At 56.1% G+C, this 26018-nt stretch overlaps 2 protein-coding genes across 2 annotated transcripts in view; both read left to right on the top strand.

Annotated features, from left to right (window-relative positions):
* Positions 1-2465: 2465 nt before the first annotated feature.
* LOC141471763 (lysosomal alpha-glucosidase-like) lies at positions 2466-13800 on the top strand. The gene is made up of 20 exons (XM_074158448.1): positions 2466-2488; positions 3743-4280; positions 4494-4639; positions 5574-5739; positions 6258-6354; positions 7381-7500; positions 7764-7882; positions 7959-8090; positions 8885-8995; positions 9734-9847; positions 10014-10098; positions 10460-10577; positions 11215-11348; positions 11476-11627; positions 12074-12222; positions 12313-12454; positions 12653-12751; positions 12868-13032; positions 13113-13259; positions 13465-13800. Exons 1-20 carry the CDS (start codon positions 2466-2468, stop codon positions 13525-13527), a joined length of 2820 nt encoding a protein of 939 aa, XP_074014549.1. The 3' UTR covers positions 13528-13800.
* A 1392-nt stretch (positions 13801-15192) lies between these two features.
* The window catches only part of INTS1 (integrator complex subunit 1), a 28212-nt gene continuing 17386 nt past the window's right edge, over positions 15193-26018 (top strand). The window contains exons 1-21 of the mRNA XM_074158317.1: positions 15193-15250; positions 15379-15669; positions 16247-16443; positions 16552-16689; positions 17404-17563; positions 17911-18016; positions 18280-18466; positions 18609-18754; positions 19046-19187; positions 19537-19713; positions 19956-20064; positions 20749-20869; positions 21503-21580; positions 22071-22228; positions 23385-23481; positions 23831-23922; positions 24278-24338; positions 24708-24905; positions 25151-25280; positions 25486-25665; positions 25757-25906. Of these exons, the coding sequence (XP_074014418.1) occupies positions 15193-15250; positions 15379-15669; positions 16247-16443; positions 16552-16689; positions 17404-17563; positions 17911-18016; positions 18280-18466; positions 18609-18754; positions 19046-19187; positions 19537-19713; positions 19956-20064; positions 20749-20869; positions 21503-21580; positions 22071-22228; positions 23385-23481; positions 23831-23922; positions 24278-24338; positions 24708-24905; positions 25151-25280; positions 25486-25665; positions 25757-25906 (2976 nt within the window). The remainder of the gene's footprint in view (positions 15251-15378; positions 15670-16246; positions 16444-16551; positions 16690-17403; positions 17564-17910; positions 18017-18279; positions 18467-18608; positions 18755-19045; positions 19188-19536; positions 19714-19955; positions 20065-20748; positions 20870-21502; positions 21581-22070; positions 22229-23384; positions 23482-23830; positions 23923-24277; positions 24339-24707; positions 24906-25150; positions 25281-25485; positions 25666-25756; positions 25907-26018) is intronic.

The raw sequence follows: 26018 nt of genomic DNA, 5'->3' as shown, positions 1-26018 counted from the left end.
CGTGGGGTTTTACACACGCACCCCACACCCACGGGTGGGGAACGTGTCCCGGGCGCTGTAACGCTCTCGGGGGGCTGTTTTGGTCCCCGGTGCTCCACGACACGGGGGATGTGGTGTGGCCGTGGGGTTTTACACACTCCCCCCCCCGCGCAGGTGGGTGGGTTTGCAGTGGGGGAATGTGTTCCGGGCACCGTGAGGCTCTCGGGGGGGCTGTTTTGGTCCCCGGTGCTCCACGACATGGGGGGTATGGCGTGACCATGGGGTTTTACACATGGCCCCCCCCCCACAATACACGGGTGGGGAATGTGTTCCGGGCACCGTAAGGCTCTCCGGGGGGCTATTTTGGTCCTCGGTGCTCCATGGCAGGGGCGCATGGCGTGGCCATCGGGGTTTTACACACCCCCACCCACGGCTGGGGAACGTGTTCCCGGGCACCGTGAGGCTCTCGGGGGGGCTCAGGGGGGTATTTTGGTCCCCAGTGCTCCATGGCAGGGTTGGCCCTCCTCCGCCGGACACCGGACCAGCCTTTGCCCCCGCCACACTGCCAGGTCCCAGAGCTTCCCCCATCCCTCTGCGAGCGCTGCTGCGGGGCCAAATCCTGCCCCGGGGCTGGATCCTGCACCCGGCCCTTGCGCTTTCCTTGTGCAATCGCCAGAGCTGCTAACACAACCCCCTGCCCCCAACGGCGCGAGCGGCGCTTCGGAACCCGGCAGCATCCAACAACGATGGAAATGCATCAAAACCTGTAATAACAGGGGTGGTTGACCAAACCCAACCGCCTCCGTCCAAACCTTTGATATTTTTGTGTGTGTGTTCGTAACTATATTAGAAAGTCTGTGTCGGGCCCGTGCAATTTGTGCCTTCCAGCCTCGGGGCCGAATATCCAGGTTGGAGCAGATCTAAGGGCCGTAGTTGAGGCTTTGAGTAAGATCCAGTCTTTCTGGGCTCCCTTTGCACAACGTGAGCCGCAAAACATGGGGAGCCCCACGTCTGCCACAGCCCCGCGGGGCCGTGGGGCCGGAGCGAGCCCCGGCTGGAGCGGGGTTTGGGCAGATGCACCACCCCGCTCTTAAGAAACCCCTATTATTTATTGGAACTGAGCTAATGAGGTCGGTTAAATCTCCCAGGCGATGGCATGAAGCTGCTGCCCGATGTGACTCCAACGGCGTTGGCCTTCACCTCTCCCAGATTTGCAGACTCCGGCTGAAAACCTGCCCCGGGCGCTGGGTCCTCCCTGATGCCTCTGAGGTTTGTCTCCAGATCTTTATGTCCTGCGAGGGGTTCTGGTGGCTGAGAGCGTGAAGATAAGCAAGGAGAGGGGTGGTGGGAGCCTTGGGGCCACCCATGTCCCCAGCATGGCCACCTGCCCCTATCCCCTTTTTGGGTGGTAATAACCACGAGTGACCAGAGACAAGGTGGACATCATCCGAGGTGGGCATCCATGGGATGGTGGTCACTGAATGCAGGAGGGATGGGGTGCTGCACCCTGGGTGGGGTCTCACCGTCTGTGGTGACAGCCCCACGTCTGGGGCTCGCCAAAATTGAGGTATTTTCCTGTGTTTGCAATAACCTGGGTTTGCCAGATCATATATGGCATGGGGGGGGGGGGTCGTGTCACCTGAAATTCTGTTTCTGGGTGAATCCTCCTGTTCACACCAGCTCTTACTATTTGTTTTCATTCCGTGGGGAAAGCAACTCTGCTCCAAAGGTCTGTTGTCCTTTGCTGCTGACCTTTAGACTGCGGTGGCCTTCGATAGTAAACACGGAGCAGCTCTTCGGTCCCCCGAGAGTGGGAAAGCCTGGGCAGGGAGCGTGCAATTATATCCCCTCTTTAACCAGATAAAGAGGAATCCATGGGAGAAAGGACCTCTGGTGAAAACCTGGGTGGGAAAAGGGCTTTGTTTTGGGAAGTGTGGGGGTTTTGGGGATCTAGCCCCCCCCCCTCTCCGTGTGCTCAAAACACGTCCGGCGTCAGGATTCCCTGAAGCCACGGTGCAGGATTCAGCGCAGACGCCTCTTTCGCGCTGCTTTGGGTAAAGTGCTCTCACCCTAAAAGGGGGGTAGAGGTGTTAATACTCTGAGTTTTGAGACCCAGGCTGGGGAAAATCTTAAAAATCGCTACTCTCCCGTATTTTCCACCTCGAGGCTTTCTAAGAGCATTGAGTGTAGATCTATATATTTAATACAAAAAAAAAAAACAACCAAAAAATCAAATCAAATCAAATGAACCACAAAGAACACAAACCAGAGGAGCGGGCGGCTGAGAAGCGGCGTGTGTTGGAGGCGCGGCTACTAGAGAGGAGCGGTAGGAGCCGGGGGAGCGCCTTGTAGGGTTATTACGGCGGAGCAGGCAGAGCTGCAGCGCCTGGGAGCCCTGCCCGCTGCCTGCCCGCTGCCTGCCCGCTGCCTGCCTCCTGCCCGCTGCCTGCCTCCTGCCCGCTGCCTGCCGCCCGCCCGCACCCACAATGTCAAGAGGAGACACGTGTATGTAAGCGCCTGGCATGGCCGGAGCGGGGCCCAGGCAGGCCGGGCAGGGGGGTCCCGGGGCGCCACGCCACCCCCGGGCAAGGCTGGGGACCCCCACACTGTGTGTGTCGTGTCCCGTGTCGTGTCGTGTCCCCCCCCCCCCCCCCAAGTGCCACCGCTGCAGGGTGGCATGGCGGGGCGGCCTGGCATGAGCAGGGGTGCATGGGCTGGTGGCATGGGGATGTCCCCGGGGTTCGCGTGTGTGTGTGGGGGGGGGGGGGTGTGGGTGGCACCGGTGGGTGCTGCCACCCCCGGGGGACAGCCACGCGTGGGGAAGCCACCGGAGGTTGCGTAAGGCTGAGGCGCTGCGTGGGGCAGGGGCTGGTGCTCAGGGGTGGCTTCCGAGCCAGGCCCCGGCGGGTTGAGCCATTTTGGTGCCGGAGCTGCGGGGGGGGGGGGGGGGGGGGTTGCTGCCGGGGAATAAAATCTGCTTTTCGGGGAGAGCCGTTTGGCTGAGCTTTTGCCCATCGCAGGGCGGAGGCGAGCGGGGTCCGAGCGCCCCTGGTTTGGGCAGGAGATGGCGAGAAGAAAGTTGTGTGTCTCTTGTTTAAGGCGCTGAGATCTCCCAAGCGTGGGGGTCTCCTTCCCTTACAGTCCGGGCGATGTTTGCCTGAGAGGTTGTTAAAATCAGATTTTGTCAGCGGGAGGCGGAACCTGACAGCATATTCCCTGCTAAAACCTCTGACTCAGGGCTTTGGCTGCTGGCAGAGGATGCTCGGAGCAGAGGATGCTCGGAGCAGAAGCTGCTCCGCACCTTGGAGCCACGGTTCCCAGCACCACGGCTCCGCTCCGACGGGCAGAGGGAGCTCGGTTTTACTTGCAGCTTCCAGAAACGCTGCAGCCCATAAATTCAGACCTGGTGAAAAAACTCCTTGAGAGGCCGCTCTGCCACCCCCCCGCCCCGAGAGCAGGTGGGCTTCAGGCGGGTGTCACTTTGTCCCTTGGGGCTGCAGGAGAGTTGTGGGGCTCCGTCTCCCCACACTCCAGCTGGGTCAGGACCACGCGATCCTGGCAAATCTATCCTTTGCCGAGTTTTCCTGTGTGAATCTAAGCCAAGGGCGTAGACGTCGGGGTGCTGGGTGCCGAGGCGGGCAGAGGCGGGCAGGCGCTGCCTGAACCGTGGGCGTCGGGAGCGGGGAAGCCATCCTCGAGGCTCGGGCGAGCTCTCTCCCTCTCCGACTCCTTCACACCTCCCTCCATCTCCTCCTCGCTCCAGCCCCAGGACGATGAAGTCGTACCAGAAGCTGACGACGGCGGTGCCGCAGCCGGCGGCATGTCGGGTGGAGGAGGAAGGGGCTGCCCCGATGCCCGCCGGCCGTGGGAAGCTGGCCCCGTGGTGGGTGGGCAGCGGGCTACTGGTGGCCGCCGTGCTCCTGAGTGCCCTCACTGTCTGGGTGCTGCGGCAGGTATCGGGGGGCTGGCCCGGACCCACGTTGCCCCCCAAATGTCTCCTGGTACCCGAAAGTCACCGCTTTGACTGCTACCCAGAGCGACACGTGGTGGTGACCCAGGAACTCTGCGAAAGCCGGGGGTGCTGCTTCATCCAGAGCCCCCCGCTGGCGGGGGGCAAGCGGGGGGTGCCCTGGTGCTTCTACCCCCCCGACTTCCCCAGCTACGCCCTAGAGAGCCTCAACCAGACGGCGCTGGGCATGGTGGGGCTGCTGGTGCGGAGGGAGAAGGCCTATTACCCCCGGGACATCATGATGCTGAGGCTGGATGTGGAGTTTGAGACAGACACGCGGCTGCACATCAAGGTGAGCTCCCCGTGGTTGCTCTCCAGAGCTTGTGACCGTGCTCCTGCATTCCTGCACCCTCCATCCCACCCCTATAGGGGGACATCCCCTGCTCAGACAGGGGCTGGAAGCTACCGTGCTCCAGGCATGGCTGTATGTGGCCTCAATGAGCACCTCCAACTCTTTGCCCTCTTGCTTTGCTGGTCCTTAAAGCGCTTTTTCTCCCTTTTTCAGATAACAGACGCAGCCAGCCCACGGTATGAGGTTCCCCTCGAGGTTCCCCGGGCCACAAAGAGAGCGGAAAACCCCATCTACAGCCTGGATTTCTCCCGGGACCCCTTTGGGGTGCTGCTGCGGCGCAGGGCGACGGGGACGGTGCTGTAAGAACCCACCTCCTCCGCACCCCACAGCGAGCCAGGGGAAGCTCATGCCATCCTAGGCAGGCTTCAGCACGCTTCCCAGAGGTTTTTCCTTAGGGAAACCACACTGTGGGATCTCCAGCCAATAATTAGTCTTCATCTTCATCTTTCCAGCTGTGCTCACAGGGGGATGTGGCAGCATGTGGCTTCCTGGCCCCATGGGCTGGCCACGTGCTTGCTGTGGCCATGGCAGGGCATGGTGGGATCAGCAACTCTCCAAAAATCTCCCAGTGCCCTAATTCCTTGCCAGGTCCTACAGCAGGCCCCCGCCACGTCACCAATAAGGGACCTGGTGGCTCCAGGAAAGGGCCACCAGAGGGTTGTGGTTTTGCCCGTTTCACCCTGCTTTTGGGCTTCCCTGGCTGTCCAAACTATAGAGACACCCACAGCTCCAGGCTTTTTGTGGATAAGGACTGCGGGTGGCTTTGCTGCGCTGCTCTCAGTCACCTCCATGGCCTTGCCCACACTAAGCCGTTGGTGAACACCAACGGCTGATTGATGTATGGCCGGGGTGTTCTGAGATCCCATCCTTTCCTCCTCCTTCCCGTTCGCTGGTGCCTGTGGTCCGAATTTTACTCAGGAGCTGCTTATCGGTGACAACAGGCTGAAAAGCCCCACCGCCATATCTCCTCTGTGGTTAATAATAACCTGGGTGGAAACTTCTGGTGTCAAAAGGCAAGGCTGTGCCCACTGGGTTGGACTGGTTCAGGCTGGGACTGAATTTGCCGCCTGGGCCGAGGTGTTGGGGCTGGTTGCAGGGTGGGACATACGCTGCCGTGCTGGCCCTTGGGATGCTTCGAGAGGGGAAAGGGTCATTTTTTGGTGGGCAAATGGATCCAGATGGATCACAGCATCCCCCCTTGACTCTCTCTCTCCCTCCGTGTCACCCTGGCAGGCTCAACACCACCGTGGCCCCCTTGATCTTCGCTGACCAGTTTCTCCAGATCTCCACGTTGCTCCCGTCCAGGTTCCTCTACGGGCTGGGGGAGCACCGTGGCCCCCTCCTGCACAGCCTGGACTGGAGCACCCTCACGCTGTGGGCACGCGATGTCTCTCCCACGGTACCACTTCCCCCCTTCCCGTGGGGGTGCATGGGGACAAGGATGGGGGGTACTGCTCTCCAGGGCGTTGGACAAGCCCTGGGAAAACAGTGCAGGGGGGTGGGCAGCGGCACTGGGAGAGGCAGGGGGTGGTCGGGGCCGACGGGCAAATACGTACCAGGGAGGATTTCAGAGCAATTGCAAAACGCTGTTGGCACTCGGAGGGCCCCGGGTGTTTTCCGCTCCACCCTCGTGCAACAGGTTGTGGCGAGGCAGGAGGTTTCCCCCTCGCCCAGCCCAGCTCGGTAGCAGCCCCCGAACCCCGAAAGAAGCAGCCTCCCATGGCCTTCAGCACCAGCTCTGAAACCATCCTCATCCTTCACCTTGTCCTCCCTGGGGGGTGACAGATGCCTGCTTAGGTGGTGGCAGTAGATGCAACCTGGGGCCATTTATTTGTTCCCTTCCTGTCCCCGGGGTGACACGGGGCTGTCCTGCTTTGCTTGGGAGCTGCTCTCTCACCTGGCACCTCCTCTTTGCAGGAATCATTCAACCTCTACGGCGCTCACCCCTTCTACCTGCTGATGGAGGAGGACGGAGATGCTCACGGGGTTTTCCTCCTAAACAGCAATGCGATGGGTAGGTGTCCCGGCGCACCCCGGCTGGCTTGTCCCCCAGCAGATGGGGACAGATGGGAGCTGCCGGAGCTGCCCGTTTGGGAACTTGGGGCGAGAGGAAGCCCTAAAAGGGAAAGATGTGGTTTGATGGCTCCGTTATTGAGCGTAGCCATCTGTTTCCTGGCTACGGCGAGGCTCTTTAGCAACTGCCGAGCAGTTTAACCACATGCCCAGCTGCCGAGTTGCCGTCGGAAAAGCGAGTCCCTGGTGTGCGGGGCCGTGCCGGCTCCCCCTCCACCCGAAAACAGCCTTGCCCCCAGGCCCGGCGGCGTGGCCCTGCTGGGGCGCAGCCGGGGATGCCAAATGCCGCCCGCGCTCTTCCCAGCTGTGCTCCGCCGGCTGCGGCTGTGGGAGCCGCCCGTGTCTGCCAGCTGATAAGGCAGCATCTCCCGCGGGCTCCTGCCGTGACGGGGACGGCACCGGCCACCACCCGTCCCTCCCGGCAGCCGCTGCTTGGAGCCAGCTGGGCCGATGCCACACACGGCCAGGCTCTGGTAGCTCCAGCTGTGCTCGGCTTCATGGCAGCGATGCTCCCGAGGAGGAGCTCAGGGGAGATGCGGCCACCTGAGCTGAGCTTCAAGGGCTCGTTTGTGTGAAAAACGCTCCCCGGGAAAGCCCTTGCTACCCACAAGTGGCTCTCGATTCATTTAGGAGGGGATCTGGGGGGGAAAAGGTGAAGGAAAGCCTTGTGTGCGCTTGTTCTTTAAGCGGAAGCTGGGAGAACCGCGTGGCTTTGGGCTTAAAGAGCAAATTTTTAAGATAGCGAGCTTTCTCCCTGTGTAAATCAGTGATCTCCCTCAGGTGGGATGATTTAAGCCTCCAGGCACCCGTTCAGCATCCGCTGAGCAAAAGGCAGGGATTTCTCCGTTTTCCTGCCGGAGGCTGAGCGTGGCATGTGGCACTGCCTTGTCCCTGCCGTGGTGGTTGGGGTCTGGGGGTTACTTCCCAATTCTCACCATCTTTTTGTCTTCCCAACCTCTGGAAAAAGAGGTGGCCCTGCAGCCCGCTCCAGCCCTGACCTGGAGGACCATCGGGGGGGTGCTGGATTTTTACATCTTCCTGGGGCCTGACCCCAACATGGTCATCCAGCAGTACCAGCAGGTGATAGGTAAGTGCCCACACCCCGACGTGGCCATCTGTGGGCACCTTCCCCACACCCCCATCCCTGTCTCACCCCAGCTTCACCACCGTCCCCAGTCTTCCCAGGTGGGGAGTGGTCCGCGGTCCCCAGCCATCCCATTCCCAGCCCTCCCAGCACATCAGGGGTCTGCGGTCACCTCCTTTCCCCCTTGTCCCCTTCCCCTCCCATCCTTTTGAGATGCTGCTGTCATCTCGGGACACCCCATCTTTGCTCCCGCTCTCCCGCTGCAGGATTCCCGGCCATGCCACCCCTCTGGGCACTCGGCTTCCACCTCTGCCGCTGGGGCTACGGATCCAGCAACGAGACCTGGCAGACTGCGAGAGCCATGAGGAACTACCAGATCCCCCAGGTAACCCATTCTCCAGACCCTTGAAGGGGGGGAGGTTCCAGGCTCTGTCACCCATCCCTGAGCCTCTGTCCCACAGGATGCACAGTGGAATGACATCGATTACATGGATGGGTACCGGGATTTCACCTTCGATCCCCAGAAGTTTGCCTCCCTCCCCTCGCTGGTGGAAGACCTCCACAAACACGGGCAGCGCTACGTTATGATCTTGGTACTCCCCCTGCCCCCCCCCCCCCACCTTTTCCTCTCCCCCTGTGCTGCCTGTGGGATGCAAGGCAGAGGCGTAAGGGATGCTCGTGGTCCCAGTTGATCATCCCCAGGCCTCGGGGGTTTTTATCTGAGGTCGGTCCCCAGTGCTGGGCCGGCAGCTGTAAACTGCCGCTGGAAATCCCCCTCCTGCAGGGACCGTGGAGACACGGGCCAGATTCTCGTGCTGTGCTTCTCTCTGCTGCAGGAGTACAAGGATGCCCCTGTCCCCCGGGCGCAAATGGGTGGAGGAGCTGCGGGTCAGGCTGTTTAACTCGTGGGTGCTCGGCTTGGGTGCCCCTGCATCCGCACGAGCACCGGGATCTCATGACCCAGCTGTGATCTCCCTTCTTCCCTCTGCAAGGAAAAGGGATGCGGGTTCTGCTCGCTGGGGGTGGTGGGGACCATCAGGTCCTGGGGAGGGAAAGGTTGGGTTCCCCCCTCTTTGAACTCCCATTGTAGCTCAGGCCTGTCCATGACCTGACGTTTCTTGCATAAAGCGCAAGATTTCTTATATTTGTCCCCCTCCTCCCCAAAACACCCTAACGGGTCCTGGGGACTTGCAGAAGTGGCATTTTAGAAACCATGGCTGGAAGTGTTGAAGCAAGTTTCTGTTCCCCTTGGGGGGGAAGCAGCCGCTGTGTGTGGGCTCTGGCTGACCCCGTCTGGGTTGTCTTCTTCTCTGAATCACACCGGGCTGGCAGGGGGAAGGGGCCACGATCTGCTGGGAAAGGCACTGACCCTCTGCTCCATCCCCAGGATCCCGGCATCAGCAGCACCAACCCTCACGGCTCCTACTGGCCTTTCGACGAAGGCTTGAGACGGGGCTTGTTCCTCAACACCACCCAAGGGCAGCCGCTCATCGGGCAGGTGAGGAGCTCCGGGGGGAAACCCCAGCCCCGAGGGGTTGTGCAATAGCAGGGATTTCATCCCTTGTGCTGGAGGGAAAGCCAAGCGGCCGAGGAACCTCTCCGGGATGGTTGCCAGAGCCCGGTTCAGCCCTCGGCCTCGCGTGTCACCTCCCGGTGTCTCCACCAGCCCCTGCCCCGGCGGAGGAGCCCCATGGAAGTCATATGAGCTCAATGGAGTCGGCGGTGCTGCCCGAGGCCCGTCATCTGATTTCTCTCCCTTCCTGTTTCTGGGGTGAGGGGAGGTTGTCGGTGATGAACGGGCACCTCCGGATCTGCTCCACAGCATTTCCCTTCCAGTTTGTCCCCCCATTTGCTCCTACCGCTTCTCCCTCACCGTCAAGGAGGGGACTTTTAATGCAGCCTGAAAACGTGGGAAAAAATGAATTGGCCAAAATTCCCGGAGTGAGACAAAGTGTGGAGGAATCACAGTTTTTCCCTGACATGTCCTGGCCTGGCTGGTGTCAGGGCTTGTGGAAGCAAAGGCAGAGCAGCCGCTCCATGGTACCCTGAGGCTCCTGGGTACCACGGAGGCAGGAGGGATGCTGCACACACAGCATCCAGGGCTCGAAGCCATCAGTCTGGCTTTATCTCCTGTTTTATTGCCCGTTTCACCCCCCAGTGGCACCCTGTTCCCTGCGGCAGCCCCCCCGCAAGCTGCCTGCCTGCTGAACCTGTGGGTTTGTGGTGTCCCCCCCAGGTCTGGCCCGGCTTCACCGCCTTCGCAGACTTCTCCAACCCAGACACGCAACAGTGGTGGCTGGAGAACCTGCAGCGCTTCCATGCCCACGTGCCCTTTGATGGCCTCTGGATCGTAAGTCCCTCCTTGTCCTTCGCGTCACTCCCAGCTGGCAGCTTGGCTCGCACATGCTGTGTGTCCTGGCAGGACCATCTCTCCCTCAAGTATAGCTTTTCCAGGTTTATCCACTAATCCCCAAAACCTCCCTCCTTGAAAATAATCCCTGGTTTTCTTTGCTTAGGACATGAATGAGCCATCCAACTTCATGGATGGCTCTGAAGAGGGCTGCCCCCCGGGGGAGCTCGACAGCCCACCGTACACGCCGGGTAAGGAGGGAGAGGAAACACAAGGCTGTGCTGGTGGGTACTACGTGCTTTGGGATTGCTGGCAGCCGAGTGCTGTGGGAGAAAACCCAGTTTTAAGAGACATCGTGTCCCCGTTTTACACCCTGGACGTCACCATCCCTACCTGTGTGTGCCGGTAGCCGTGCCCAAGCCTTGCACGCTTCTCGGGGCCATGCCAGGGTGCAGGATGGGACCATCTGCCTGAGTTTCCAGGGCTGGGTTGGCAGCGATGGCTGGCTCCTGCGTGCGGGAGGGCTGGCCCAGAGCTGGCAAGCGTTGGGGGGGTTTGCCTCCCCTGCTCCCCCCATCACCACGTGCCAACGGGGGCTCTCCCTCCTGGCAGCCGTGCTGGGCGATTCCCTCTCGGCGAAGACGGTGTGTGCCTCGGCGAAGCAGAAAGCCTCCGTGCACTACAACCTCCACAACCTCTACGGGCTGATGGAAGCCAAAGCCACAGCGAGGTACCTGAGCATCCCGCTTCCCGCTGGCCTGGGGATGGGATGGGATGGGACAAAATCCTGCTACTCAGGGCTGTGTAGGAAAAGGACAAGGATTTCACAGAATCATAGAATGGTTTGGGTTGGAAGGGACCGTTAAAGGCCATGCAGTCCAACCACCTACCATGGGCAGGGACACCTTCAACTAGACCAGGTTGCTCAAAGCCCCGTCCAGCTGTCCTGGAATGTTTCCATGGATGGGGCATCCACCACCTCTCTGGGCAACCAGGGCCAGTGTCTCACCACCCTCAGTGTAAAAAATCTCATCCTTATATCTAATCTAAATCTTCCCTCGTTAAGTTTAAAGCCCTTACCCCTTGTCCTATGATTTGAGTACTCAAATAAGGGGAGATGCTCTGGCTGCTCACAGCCTCCGGGATGGGAATAACCCAGCAGAGGAAGGGACCGACACCGCTCCGGGAGGGATGGGTGGATGGGGCTGGTCCTGGCACTGAGCCTTCCCCGTCCTGCTTGGGCCGACCCTCCGGCACCGCAGGGCAGCCATGGGGCTGGACCTCTCCCTCCGCTCTTGTGGGATAAGGTGAGCTCCTTGGGGGGCTGCTCTCACCTACTGCTCCCGGCTCTCCCGGTTCTTTTCCAGTGCCTTGATCCAGATCCAGGGGAAGCGCCCCTTTGTCATCTCCCGCTCCACCTTCCCCAGCCAGGGCCGGTACTCGGGACACTGGCTGGGCGACAACCGGAGCCAGTGGAAGGACATGTATTACTCCATCCCAGGTGGGTGGCACGGGCTGCACACAGACACACGCCCCCCTACCAGCACCCCCCAGTTCCATCGAGTTTCCTGCTTGTTTGGAGACATCTCCAAAACTCCCTGCACCCTGCTGAGCGTCCCTGCCCGCAGGGCTGCTGAGCTTCAGCCTCTTCGGCATCCCGCTGGTCGGGGCGGACATCTGCGGCTTCTCCGGCAGCACCTCGGAGGAGCTGTGCACCCGCTGGATGCAGCTGGGTGCCTTCTACCCCTTTGCCCGCAACCACAACACCCAGAACGAGAAGGTGGAGGGCAGCGTGGCCGGTGGGAGGCATCCCAGGGGTGGGATGTGGGATGGAGATGGTGGACGCGGGATGGGGGGACGTGGGATGGGGGATGCGGGATGAGGGATGCGGGATGAGGGATGCGGGGTGGGGGATGCAGGATGAAGGATACAGGATGGGGGATGCGGGATGGGGGGATGCAGGATGAGGGATGCGGGGTGGGGGATGCAGGATGAAGGATACAGGATGGGGGATGCGGGATGGGGGGATGCAGGATGAGGAATGCAGAATGGGGGATGCGAGATGGAGGACATGGGATGCAGGGTGGGGGGATGCAGGATGGGGGGATGCAGGATGGGGGATGGGGATGTGGGATGCGGGATCTGGGATGCAGGAGGGCAGGGGCAGTGGGGCTGCCTGGTGGGGTTGGGGACGGGGCAGCTGATGACTCCCCACATCTCCCCCAGGCCCAGGACCCGACAGTGTTCAGCCCAGCGGCGAGGACGGCCATGAAGGACGTGCTGCTGACCCGCTACTCTCTCCTGCCCTTCCTCTACACCCTCTTCCACCGTGCCCACCTCCAAGGGGACACCGTCGCCCGGCCCTTGTTCTTTGAGTAAGAGCAGCCCCACTGGGAGCTGGGGAGATTCTTAGGCTGGATCACAGAGAAGTGGTCGATCCAAGCGGCGTCTGCACCCCACCGCAGGTTCCCCCGGGATGTGACCACCTTGGGGTTGGACAGGCAGTTCCTGTGGGGCCGGAGCCTGCTGGTGACACCGGTGCTGGAGCCTGGGGTGGACTCGGTCACAGGCTACGTCCCCCGAGGCGTGTGGTACGACTTCTACACGGTGAGGAGCACCTCAGTGCTCGGCCAGGGGCTGGATGGTCCTCACTCAACCGTCTTGGGGCTGTGGGTGGGAAGCTGCAGCTGAGCCAGCAAGCTGTGATGGAGGAAGGGGTGGGGATGGCTGGTTCCCAGACCTGTACCCAGGCCCCCCGCTGTGCCCCCAACTCCCTCACACCCGTGCCTCTCGCCGCCTGCCCAGGGCTCCTCAGTGAACAGCAGTGGGGAGATGCTGAAGATGTCAGCTCCCCTGGAGCACCTCAACCTGCACGTCCGGGAGGGCGCAATCCTGCCCACCCAGGTGAGCACCCACCCGACCGTTTCCTGGGAGTGTGTGTGTCCCCATCAGCACTTTAGCTCCCAGACCACCATCCTGGGTGCTCACAACCCTGCAGCACCCATGTCTTTGAACCCCAGAAACCGGAGACCACCAGCGAGGCGACTCGAAGGAACCCCCTGCGCATCATCGTGGCCCTGTCCCAGAGTGGCACCGCCTGGGGGGACCTCTTCTGGGATGACGGCGAGAGCCTGGACACCTTCGAGCGGGGCAGCTACTCCTACCTGGTGTTCAACGTCACGCAGGTGGGATGTGGTGGGGAGGGAAGGGGTGGGGGGGCCTGTGGCACCTGGTTACCTCAAGCTCATGCCATCCCCTCCTGCAGAACATCTTCACCTCCACTGTCCTTCACGCCAGCGCTGAGGCCACCGAGGTCACCATTGGCACACTGAGCATCTTTGGAGTGCGGGAGCCACCCAGCAAGGTCCTCCTGAACGGCCAGGAGAAGCCCTTCTCCTACCTGGGCAACCAGGTATGGCCCCTTCTTGGGGTGCCCTGTCCTGGGGGACCCTATCCTGGGGGTATCCATCCCTCCTCCCCCAGCCCTTGTCACAGGGCTGGTGGCTGAGGAGGTGGGTGAGGACTCTAGCGTGGCTGTCCCACCATGCTGGGGTTCAGCGGGAGCGGAGCTCAGCCAAGCCCCGCTGAGGCTGTACCCCAAAATTCTTCTTCCACAGGTTCTCACCGTGAGTGACCTCAGCCTCAGCCTCAGCCAGGGCTTCTCCCTGCGGTGGCTGTGAGTGGGGGGCTGCAGGGTCACCCCAACCTTGCCCAGACCCCCCAGCTGGGGGCTGCTGGATGCTCCAGCCCTCCAGGCTGGGATGCCACCGCGGAGGAGGCGGCGGGGACTGTCACCTTCTGCTATGGGCCCCCCTCCATATGGCTGGGGACCAGGGAGGCTTGGCTGCTGGTAGCCCCCCAGGTGGTCCTGGGTGGGTGGTGTGGATGGAGGAGGTGTGGGTCCAGGTGTGGGTCCCCGCGGTCCCCGCTCAATAAAGGCACGTGGACAACTTATCCTGGGAGTGCGACACAGGGACAGGGGTGGTGGCATGGGGGCAGGGGGGACGAGGAGGGGGGGGCGGCCGGTTGCCATGGGGCCACCCAATTTCAGCCCCTGATCTTCATCTCCCCAATCTCAGCCGCCATCCAAGACTGCCCCCATTCCAGCTGCTGATTCCAGCCCCCCCATCCCAATCCCATCCTCTAATCTCATCCCGCCGATCCCACCCTGAGTTTCTGACCCCAAATCCCCCCAGATTCTGTCATCTGTCCCCCCCCATCCCAGCCCCTTGACCCCCCTCTCTGACCCCAGACCCCCCTCAATCCCAGCACCACTAAACAACGCCCCCAGTCTCAGCCCCTCCAGCTCCCTAACACCCCACTCCCAGTCCCCCTCTGGCTTCAGCCCCCCCAAAGGCGTCCCCCTCCGCCCTGTCCCCACCGTCCCTTGCCCAGGTGGCCAAGAAGGCCAACAGCATCCTGGCCTGTGTCAGGAACAGTGTGGCCAGCAAGAGCAGGGCAGTGATGGTGCCTCTGGACTGGGCGCTGGTGAGGCCTCACCTCGAGGGCTGTGTTCAGTTCTGGGCCCCTCACTACAGGAAGGACATTGAGCTGCTGGAGCGTGTCCAGAGGAGAGCCACCAAGCTGGTGAGGGGTCTGGAGAACAAGTCATACGAGGAGAGGCTGAGGGAACTGGGCATGTTTAGTTTGGAGAAGAGGAGGCTGAGGGGAGACCTCATTGCCCTCTACAACTCCCTGAAAGGAGGGTGTAGAGAGGTGGGTGTTGGCCTCTTCTCCCAAGGGAATAACGACAGGAGCAGAGGAAATGGTCTGAAGTTGGGGCAGGGGAGGTTTAGATTAGATATTAGGAAGAATGACTTTCCTGAGAGGGTGGTCAGGTACTGGAACAGCCTGCCCAGGGAGCTGGTGGAGTCGCCATCCCCAGAGGTATTTAAGAACCATGTAGACATGGCACTGCAGGGCATGCCCTAGTGCCCGAGATGGTTGGGTTGTGTCTGTGGGTGGGTGTGGGTGTTTGTTTTGTGTGGGTTTTGTTTTTGTTTTGTTTTTGGTGCTTGGTTTTTTTGTTTGGTTGGTTTTTTTTTGTGGTCGGACTCGATGATCTCAAAGGTCCCTTCCAACCAAGAAGATTCGGCGATTCTGTGATTGTCTCCCCTCCCGGGTTGCAGTTCCCGTTTCATCCCGCTGGGGGGCGCCGCTGAACACCCCCCCCCGGCTGCGTCGCGCCCTCCCGCCACCAGGGGCCGCTGTCCGGCGGGGCGGGGCGGGCGGTGCCGCTCCATCGCTCCGGGGGCGCGAGGAGAGTCGCGGCGGAGCACTTCCGCTTCCGGGTGGCGGCGGCCAGTCGGCGGCGGCGGCGGCGGCGGCTTGTGCTCGGCGGCACCATGAACCGTCCGAAGGCGGCGGCCGTGCGGCGGCCCAGCGCCGTGCCCAAACCCTCCGGTGAGTCCCAGCGCGCTGCGGCCCCCTCGCCCGGGGAGGGGAGAGGGGTCCGTGGGGTGGGGTGGGGTGGGGTGTCTCCGGTGGCCGCGGGCCGGTGCTGTCATGTCCGTCCCCTTGTCCCCTCACAGCGCACCCGCCGCCGGGAGACTTCATCGCGCTGGGCTCCAAAGGACAGAGCGGCGAGGGCAAAGCCGCCGTCACCCTGCTGAAGCCGGCTCCCCCCGGGCTGCCCTCCGAGCGCAAGCGGGAGGCGGCCGCCGCCTTGGCGGGCCCGGCGGGGCTGCCCGGCCTGGCCAAGCGCCCCAAGCTCTCCTCCACGCCTCCCCTCAGCGCCCTGGGACGGCTGGCAGAGGCGGCCGTGGCGGAGAAGCGAGCCATTTCACCCTCCATCAAGGAGCCGTCTGTCATCCCCATCGAAGGTGAGGCCTCGCGGCGCTTGGATTCGAGGGAGGGTGCAAATTTCGGTTTGTCTCCCGGGAGCCTCGGGCCGGGGGGCCTTTCTCTAAGCCCATAAACCAGGGTTTATGTGCTGTCCTTAAGGGTTTCCCTGCTGGATGCGGGGCTGAAGTCACAGTTCTGTCTCCTCTCCTGTTAGCATTGAATTGCGTTCATCCTGTCAGATAGCTGTTTAATGGCAGCAGCTGAAAGATTCCCTGAGGAAATCTTAGGGTCTGGATTGTAGTATTTTATTCATATATTTCTTTAGTGGGCTCTGGACCTGAACATTGCTTCCTTTTTGAGGTATCATTCCATTTTCTGCTGTTTGATGTATTTGCGGAGGAGTATTCTAGCACGGACCGACTGAAAAATAATCAAGGGATGTTGCTGGGTGTGAAACGGAACTTTTAGTAGCAATTGGGAAGGGAAAAGCCATTGCAGAGGCTAAACGTGAGCAGGTCCACGCTTTGCTTTCCTGGAGACTGGCCCTGCCAGCATCCTGGGGCGGGTTATTTTGCGTGAGGGTAAATACCGATGCCCGTGTGTTGATGATTGCAGTTGTCCCCACGGTGCTGCTGGATGAGATTGAGGCAGCAGAGGCAGAAGGTAACGACGACCGCATCGAGGGGGTGCTGTGTGGAGCCGCGAAGCAGCTGAAAATGAACAGAGCCAAACCCGACACCACGCTCTACCTGAGCCTCATGTACCTGGCAAAAATCAAACCAAACATATTTGCTACTGAAGGGGTTATCGAGGTGAGGGCTGTGCTTTTCTAAAGCTTTTCTCTATGCTTTCCTGCAAGATGGCTTGATTGCTATTTATTTTAATTTATTTTAATTTATTTTTTGTGGCTGATATTCTAGGCACTGTGCAGCCTGCTGCGAAGAGATGCCTCCATCAACTTCAAAGCCAAAGGGAACAGCCTTGTGTCTGTCCTGGCCTGCAACCTTCTCATGGCAGCTTACGAAGAGGATGAGAACTGGCCAGAGATCTTTGTCAAGGTTGTTGAATTGAAGGGGCTTCTGCCAGAATGCAGGCAGACTGGGGAAAACTGGCCAGGGTTGGGAAGGCTGCGTGTGCTGGGGGCAGGATAGAAGCAGAGGGAAGGAGGTATCCAGTGGGCTGTTGTCCAGCGTGGGGAATGCAGCTGGAGGAGGCAGAAGTTGGAGACTGAGCCTGTGCTGTATTGACAAGGGAAAAAACCAGACTCCTTGTGTTTTAAAAGGGAAATTTCCACTGGTTGTTGAAACACTATGATTTCCTTTGCCTTTTATTGCCTTATCTTTGCTCTTTTCTGAGATGCCTCTGACAATCTGTGTTGATAGAAGTGTCCCAGAGGCTTCTTACTATCTAGTTTGTCTATAAGGATTAACACAACCTGTCAATTTAAAAAGATTAAGCTTTTGAAAGACGAGCTTCTATATTTTGGTGGTAGAAGTTGTTGGAAAGTGTTTGCTAAATCTTAATCAGCTTTGTTGCTTGAGAGGGTTGGTGCCCAGTTGAGCTTGGGATGTGATGGTTTGGTTTTTTGCTCTTATGTGACTTGCCTGCAGTCATATGGTCTGTTTTTGATCCGTGCAATAATTATGCTGCTTTTCTACTTCACGGTTGTATGTTGAAAACAAATACAAACTTGAGAAGCTCACAAGTACTCTTCTCGTTAACTAGTACAAAAAAAATAAAGGCTCAAGCATGGTTTGTGTTCTCTTCTGCAGGTTTACATTGAGGACTCCCTTGGGGAGCGCATCTGGGTGGACAGCCCTCACTGCAAGACGTTTGTGGATAACATCCAAACAGCTTTTAACACAAAGATGCCTCCTAAGAGCATGCTCTTGCATGGGGAAGTTGGACGTAGCGGAGGGGACCTTAGTGCTGGTAAGACGGTGTTTGGGAAGTGGGAACAAAGGGGTGGGGAGAGGATGGAGCCTGGTGAGAATAGTTTGTTACTGGGTGGAGTCACATAGACCACATTTTGAGTTCCAGGCATCGCTTTTGCTCTCTTTGGGGCTTTTTTTATTTCTAGGGGATGTTTGAGGGCAGGCAGGGAAAGAGGCTTGGAGTGTGTGTATGAAACAGTGTGAGGAAGTGACTAGTTGTGGCCTAGGGGCCACAAGGGGATTTCAAAGGGATCCTTGAAAGTAGCTGAGCACGTAAGAGCTGAGTGATCTCTAGACCAAAGACGAGTTTTCTCACGAAGCCTGTTATGTGCTGGTCTCTCTTAGGGAGTAGCCCACACCCTTCCATGACAGAGGAGGAAGACAGCCAGAGCGAGCTGCTGATTGCAGAGGAGAAAATGAGCCCAGAGCAGGAGGGCCAGCTCATGCCCAGGTACGGTGTCTCCTCTTCTCCCGACACTGTCCATGATGACCCACTCTTGAAGTGCTGTGGCAGGGAGCTCCCGCTGCACTACCTATCCTGTGGCACTTGGTAGAGGATGTTGAGCATCAGATACATGTGGTTCCAGGAGAAAAGAGTAGAATTTGTTTGTAACACGTACCACGAACAAGAAAGGATGCTGATCTCTGGACACAGCAAAGTGTGACCAAGCTGGCTTGTGTGGAAGTGAATAAAATGGAGTTTGTGTGGCCCAGGTATGATGACCTCGTGGAGAGCGTGGAGGAATATGTCCTAGACATGCTGCGGGACCAACTCAACCGGCGCCAGCCGATGGACAATGTCTCCAGGAACCTCCTTCGACTGCTGACGGCAACCTGTGGCTACAAAGAGGTGCGGCAGATGGCTGTGCAGAGGCTGGAGATGTGGCTGCAGAATCCAAAGGTAAGGATAGAAGCTGTTGAAGCACAATTCTTTTGGACCTGGTCTGGAATCCAGCCAGGAGGGCTGCATACTGGGTGCCAGTTATGTTTCTGACCTGTGGTGGCAGGTGACTGTAGCCTTTCTGTGTGTTCGTCCTCTGCAGTTGACCAAGCCAGCCCAGGACTTGCTGATGTCAGTCTGTATGAACTGCAACACCCACAGCTCAGAGGACATGGAAGTTATCTCCAACCTGATCAAAATACGTCTCAAGCCAAAAGTCCTTCTCAACCACTACATGCTGTGTATCAGGTGAGTAAGTGACTGGTCTGGGACGGGAAGAGAAAGCACCTTGGAAGATGCGTCCCAGGCCTCGACGGTCTCAGTGTCTCTGCAGAGTGGTTTTAAATACCAGCTTGGACCATGGGGTGTCCTGTGTAATGTTAAATGAACATTAAAAGACCTGGAAGTCTTTCAGTAATCCTATGATATTGCCAGATGTATGTGCGGCTCCATCCTCTTCACTTTTCTGTGTTAAATACTTCGAAGAGAAATCAAAACAGTGGGTCTAGCTGCACTGAAACCTCTGCTCTTCCCTTGCAGAGAGCTGCTGAACGCGCACAGGGATAACCTGGGCACCACAATTAAGTTTGTGATTTTCAACGAGCTATCAAATGCCAGAAATCCCAACAACATGCAGATCCTGTATACTGTGCTTCAGCATAGCTCAGAGCAAGCTCCGAAGGTAGGTGCAGTGTCTTGTCTGACTGACAGTGATCCCAAACCCCAGAGATTTAGTTGAATTGAGACTCAGAGAAATCTTTCCACAGACAACTGTGTGATCTGTATTGTACTGGTTTGAAATTATAGTATTGCAACTTGCTTGGGATAAATGTGCATGGGCATCTTCTAACTCCCACGTTCTGGGTGACCAGCCTTGTGGTAATGAAGTTTCATGGAGAAATGTTGTTATAGCTCCCTGTGGGTCTGAAGGACGGATATGCTGCCAGCATTGTTTCCTTGGCTCTTTTCGTTTTGTGGATGCAAATATGTTACAATGAACTGAAACTCTTTCTGCACGTTTTCTCTCTCAGTACCTAGCGATGGTGTTCCAGGATCTTTTGACCACTAAGGACGATTACCTGCGGGCTTCTCGGGCTCTGCTGCGAGAGATCATAAAGCAGACGAAACATGAGATCAACTTCCAAGCCTTCTGTCTGGGCCTTATGCAGGAACGGAAGGAGGCCCAGTATGCGGAAATGGAATTCAAGGTACGTATCCTTGGACCCTTGTGCTGCTGGATGGTGGACTGGGCTCCTCTATATCTGTTTTTCTGGCTGTTTTTTCTTTTCCTCTTTGTTATGTGAGTCAGTATTTGTATCTCACATTTCATAGCAGTGCTCCCACATCCCATTTCCAAACATCCATGACTGTCATTTGTGATGATGAAACCATTTTTTAGAAAGCAGCTTTGGATATTACTGAGAGAACTCACTTGGATTTTTTCTTTAAGGAGCGGTTTGTCATCCACATAACTGATCTGCTCGCTGTCTCCATGATGCTTGGTATCACAGCCCAGGTGAAGGAGGCTGGAATTGCTTGGGACAAAGGAGAGAAAAAGAGTAAGCAGAACAATCTGGGTTCCCTCTGAAGATGGGTGGCTTGGTAGATAAATAGATTCTGGCAGTGCTGGCAGAGATTCTGGAGTTGTGGCAAGAATCAGGATTACCAAGAACCTAATGCTGAGAAGACAGGCCTTTGGGGTGGCACTGAAGTGACCGCTCAGATGCTGTCTTCTCACAATGCTTGTTCATCCGTGCTACATCTCGGGGTTTTGTTGCAGCACAATCCAAAAACGAAGCACGTGTCTCAGTGCTGGGATGCTTGTAGCGATATGACAAGAGGGAAGGGTTTAAACTGAAAGAGGGGAGATTTAGATGAGATCTGGGGAAGAAATTCTTTCCTGTGAGGGTGGTGAGAGCCTGGCCCAGGCTGCCCAGAGAAGCTGTGGCTGCCCCATCCCTGGAGGGGTTCAAGGCCAGGTTGGACGGGGCTTGGAGCAACCTGGTCTGGTGGGAGGTGTCCCTGCCCAGGGCAGGGGGTGGCACTGGATGGGCTTTAAGGTCCCTTCCAACCCAAACCATTCTATGATTCTGTGCTTAAGGTTGTCCAATCTACCTCTCCACAGTTTACTGCTGATGCTTTGAGCCTTGGTTACTCTCTGCTCTTGAATCAGGCACGCTCTCCTGCTTGGCTCCTGCTGGGGCTCTGATACATGTGCAGTTTGTAACCTTACTATTTTACAGACCTGGAAGTGCTACGCTCTTTCCAGAACCAAATTGCTGCTATCCAACGAGATGCCGTCTGGTGGCTTCACACAGTTGTTCCATCTATCAGCAAGCTGGCTCCGAAGGACTATGTGCACTGGTAAGAGTCAGCCTGGTGATCTGCTGTGTGTAACCAGTCCCTTTCCCCACAGTGTGTGGCATATTACAAAAAACCATGTGCCATATGCCAGGGTTTGGTTAGATTTCTCTCCCCTTATCAGACGGGGAACAGAGTGTTTTAGCGGGGTTCAGGCTGGGACTATCTCCCTCTCAGGAATTCCTGCAGATGCATCCTCTTATCAGAATGGAAAGTATTTCTGATTTGTATTATTTGGGCCCACCCAACAGGGAATTTCCAGTTACCTTACCAAGCATGATCCCTGTGGACCCCTTGTTGTTTGACGTTTTTTCAGGCTGTACGGTTGAGGGCTCCATAGATAGTCCTGTCTTCCCTGCCTGCTTCTGGCTGTATCCTGGGGTCTACCTCAAGGCATTACTGAGGCAGAATTAATAGTACCTGAGATGTGTTCACTGGAAGTGTAAACACCCAACATCCATACTCTGTAATCCTCTCTTGTGATCTGAATTGTTAATTTTGCTGGAGTAGCTTATCTGAGGGGGCTCCTTCACGTGTAGGATGGGAAGCATTGCCAGGAATTTGGGGAGGCTGAACTGTTGAACATGTTCTTGAGCCTCACACAGATGGTGTTTACTGTCCTCTGTGTTTCTACAGCCTCCACAAGGTGCTCTTCACAGAACAGCCAGAAACCTACTACAAATGGGACAACTGGCCCCCTGAGAGTGACCGCAAGTGAGTGTGTGCCCGAGGCAGAGGAATTGGTGTTTTCTGGTGTTCCTCATGTAGCTCTGTGTTGGGAAGGCTTTGAACTGTGCTTGGATTTTTTTCATCTGTTACTTTGCCTTAAAATTGAGGGATGTTGCTCCATTCTCCATCTGTTCCTCTTCCTCCTTCGTTCATGTTCCCTGTGCCAAGCTGTTCTGTATCTCAATTCTGTAATTGTACAAAGGACAGCCCTGTACTGTATGGTTTGTACTGGGATAGCTTTAGGGAGCTCAGACTCAAGCAGGCTGAAGCGTAGAGGCACAAGGCAATGTGAGCAATATTCCATAAAACAGTTTGGTTTAGGTAGTTGCATTTGGAGCTGGAGACCTGGGAAGGAGTTGTAAACTAAGCTGTGATTTTTCTTTTGCTCAGATGAACTCTAGGGTGTGTGGAGGGTTTCAGGAGCCCTCCTGCTGCTGTCGAAAGAATCATTATTGAGATCTCATGTCTCATGCAGCTTCTTCCTTCGCCTCTGCTCTGAGGTGCCCATCCTTGAAGACACGCTGATGCGGATCCTGGTGATCGGTTTGTCGCGGGACCTTCCTCTTGGCCCTGCTGATGCCATGGAGCTTGCGGACCACCTGGTGAAGCGGGCTGCGGCTGTGCAAGCAGATGGTAAGACTGCGCAAAGCTCCAACCAGCAAGTGGTCACTTCTGTCTGCGTGTCCTCTTGTTGCCACCCAGTGCTGAGGTGGCTCCTACCACGTACCAAAGAGCCTTTGCATCACTCAAAGCATGTTTTAGTCATGATGGCTCAAAGCCAGATATGTATTGCTGTTGCTTTCTCACTAGAGAAGCTTCTTATTTTCTCCTACTCTTTCTCCCTGTTAGTAATTTTCTATCAGGGAGTGTTTGGGAAATTATTGGTTGTGTCAAGGATGAAGGACTGTGAATAACCACCCAAAGTTTTGAGTTAGCATTTTTAAATTCAATTTAGTCATTTATACATACTGTAAGATGAATAGAAATTTTTAGGCCATGCAAAAATCAAAGGGTTGGAAGTTAAAGTAATTAACCCATGTATTGTGTGCTCCTCCCAATTTCATTATTCAAGCACTGTTACAGAATAGCAGTTACAAAAGCAGCCTTAACTCTTACCTCTTTTATGAATTCATTCAGCATTTGTCCAAATTCCTGCATCCATTCAGTTGAGTTATTTGTGGTTGTGTCTGAGTTGAGAGGGGTTGTCAGAGTTTGATTCTAAAGCATCTTTTGTGCTCTTAGTGCTGACTCATTAATTAATAGCAAAGTCTGGTCCAGATCAGGCCAGTGCAAGTGGAATGAACTAGACTTTGCTCTTGAATGTCCTGTGAAAACGAGTCCAGCCTCTGAGAATAGCATTTTAAACGCTGCGCCATTTCAAATCCTGGCAGACTCAGAGCTAAGTTAGAGCGAGTCTGGAAACTTGCAACAAAGTTAAAATGCATTTTTTTAGTTCCTCTGAGCCCCAGAAGTTCTCAGCAGATAACACTCCTTCAGGTAAGCAGTGAATCTGAAAAATATACAGGTATATTGGATGCATTTGGGGAAAAAAAACCCTGCCCTTAAGAAATTAAACCAAATTGCATCTGAAAAGCTCGATATCTTTATATATTGACTTGTAGCTTTTTAAAGTGTTTTTTTTTTGTTCCTGTAATATCATGAGACCAGGCCCACAATAACATAGTTGCTTGAAGTAAAATTTTAGTTCTGCTCTGATGCTTTTCTTGAAGGACTTTGGGCCAGGTAGCCAGGTCAATAACTTGCTTGGTCTTTTCTTCTCCTCCTCCAGATGTCGAGGTCCTGAGGGTAGAAAGAATCCAGTTGATCGATGCTGTCTTAAATCTTTGCACTTATCACCACCCAGAGAATATCCAGCTACCCCCAGGGTAAGGCTTATCCCATAGACAATCTTCTTGTGATCTAGCTCTTTTTCACCTTGTGGCGAACAATCCCAGCTCAGATTTTAAGATGCTTTTCCCTATTACAATTTGTAATAACAAAATCACGAGGAAACCTTTTCAATGTCATGTTCAGGTGGAAATTTCTCTCGGGCAGTTAAGACTTGGGTCATGGAATGGGCTTCGCTCTGCAAGCACTCTGATCTTTTTGCTCTAGAAATTTTCAGCTGAACCCTGTGACTGAATCTAAACAGGGCGTGATTAAGAAGAGAAGTGGTCTTGAGATGGCCTTAATTAACCAAATCCAACCACTTGTATCTGTTGATGACTTTTACAGGTACCAGCCTCCAAATCTAGCTATTTCTACCCTCTACTGGAAAGCCTGGCCTCTGCTGCTTGTAGTGGCTGCATTCAATCCTGAAAACATTGGTGAGTTGGACAAAAACCCAGAACATTGGGCATTTTCCAGGATACTAGTTCTGCTGTAAAAATTGTTCAAGGTTCTGTCTGCTGAAGTCCGGTCGCATGCGTTCAAGGCATGTGCTGGGTTGGTGAGGGTTAATAACCTCAGTTGTTAATTGTGTATTCCCTGTGTGTCCAAAAACACACAGTGTGGGGGGTTTGGACCAGCAAGTGGCTGGAATCACATTGTCTGTGCTCTTAAGTGCGATGGGCTGTTCCAAAGTGAGTTTGTTTTGTGTCTCCCCACCTTAATGTGTGTTAGAATATATATAAAGACCCTCACTTTTTTTCCTGTATCCCTGATTGCCTTTCTCTGCTGCAGGTCTGGCTGCGTGGGAGGAGTATCCTTCTCTAAAGATGCTCATGGAAATGGTCATGACCAAGTTAGTATGCTTAAATCCCTGCATAAATTAAATCAGCCACTGAAAACATGTATTTCTGAATGAAGTTTGTGCCGATCGGCGCCTTCCTTTCCAGTGGGATTGGTGTAGAATAAGCTGGCTGGCAGCAGCACTGCAGTTGAGTGGGAAAGGTGCCTCCGCCCAACACAAATATTATAAGCAAGGGACTAAAACTGAGGAGAAGGGAGTGGTGACACTGATGTGCCTTGCTGGAAAGGTCTTGGTCTCCTTGGCCCTGCTGGGAAGCTGCTTTATTTTTATGGAGCTGAGGTCCTGCAGACTTTCTGACTGTGGTTCATGAGTTTTGAGTAGACAGAGATAACCGTTTTCTTTTTTGACTTATTTTCTCAGTAATTATTCCTATCCTCAATGTACCTTGACGGATGAGGAGACGCGCACAGAGATGATTAATCGTGAACTTCAAATCTCCCAGAGAGAAAAACAGGAGATTCTTGCATTTGAGGGTCATCTGGCTGCCGCTTCCACAAAGCAAACAATTACGGAGAGCAGCAGCCTCTTGCTGTCCCAGCTGACGAGTCTGGACCCTCAGTAAGTCGCCTTCTGCGGTCTGGTGCCATAATGAAATCCCAGTTAATGTTGGTCAGGAAACCCTACTGCTCAGAGGGTGGTTGTTGTGGGCAAGAAGAGCCCTGAGATTGGGTAGCCCCTGGGATATGTGTCACGTTTGGTCCTTGTCCTTCTGTTGCCCTCATGCTCTACTGAACTGACAGATCCTCATCACCACCAGCATGAAGGTGTGTCTGCCTGGGGATAACGTGTTGTTTCTCTGGCAGGGGCCCCCCACGCAGACCTCCCCCACATGTCCTGGAGCAGGTGAAAAGCCTGAACCAGTCGCTTCGCTTGGGCCACCTCCTGTGTCGCAGTCGTCATCCTGACTTTCTTCTCAACATCATTCAAAGACAGGTGGGTTCCCTCCAGATGTTGGGATCTGATCCCTCATCTCTGAAACTTGAGCAGACAGAGGGGCAAAAGGAAGCTGAGGAAGATGCAAGGGAAGTTGGTTTTCTACTTGGGAGTTAAACAATCAGTGTGCTACATCTATGTTCTGCTGACTGTGTGCTGCCTCTGTGTTCTTCTCATCTCACATTGTCATTCTGCTGCTTCCTAGGCCTCATCGCAGTCAATGCCGTGGTTGGCAGACCTGGTTCAGTCCAGCGAGGGCTCCTTGGACGTCCTGCCGGTGCAGTGCCTTTGTGAGTTCCTGCTTCATGATGCTGCTGATGAATCGACCTCAGGTGAGGAAGAGGAGGAGGGTGAGAGTAAGGAGCAGCGTGCCAAGAAACGCCAGGTGAGTAGTCTCCCGGGGATCAGTTCTGGTACCTGCTTTCTGTCCATCCCGGATTTGATTTCATTGGGAAGGCCAACTTCTTGCTCCACAGAGACAACAGAAACAAAGGCAGTTGCTTGGACGGTTGCAAGACTTGCTCTTGGGTCCCAAAGCAGATGAACAGACAACTTGTGAGGTGCTTGACTATTTCCTACGCCGCCTGAGTTCCTCCCAGGTGGCCTCACGGGTCTTGGCAATGAAGGTGAGCAAAATGAAAATCTCCTTGACTAGAGTTTGTCAAAAGCTGAGGGCAAAGTCCTGGATTCTCCCGAGTCTAGAGCCAGCACAGTGAAATTGTTTCACATCATCCTGCT

Source organism: Numenius arquata, chromosome 14 (assembly GCF_964106895.1).
Source record: "Numenius arquata chromosome 14, bNumArq3.hap1.1, whole genome shotgun sequence".
In the NCBI taxonomy this organism is placed as follows: Eukaryota; Metazoa; Chordata; class Aves; order Charadriiformes; family Scolopacidae; genus Numenius; species Numenius arquata.
The sequence above is the reverse complement of the archived record's forward strand: the minus strand, read 5'-3'. Positions and strand labels throughout refer to the sequence as shown.

Coding starts and splice junctions, on each gene's coding strand:
- LOC141471763 (XM_074158448.1), top strand. CDS start 2,466: ATGTCAAGAGGAGACACGTGTAT. Junction 10,578..11,214: donor GAAGCCAAAGCCACAGCGAG/GTACCTGAGCAT, acceptor GTTCTTTTCCAG/TGCCTTGATCCAGATCCAGG. Junction 13,033..13,112: donor TGGTGTTCAACGTCACGCAG/GTGGGATGTGGT, acceptor CCCCTCCTGCAG/AACATCTTCACCTCCACTGT.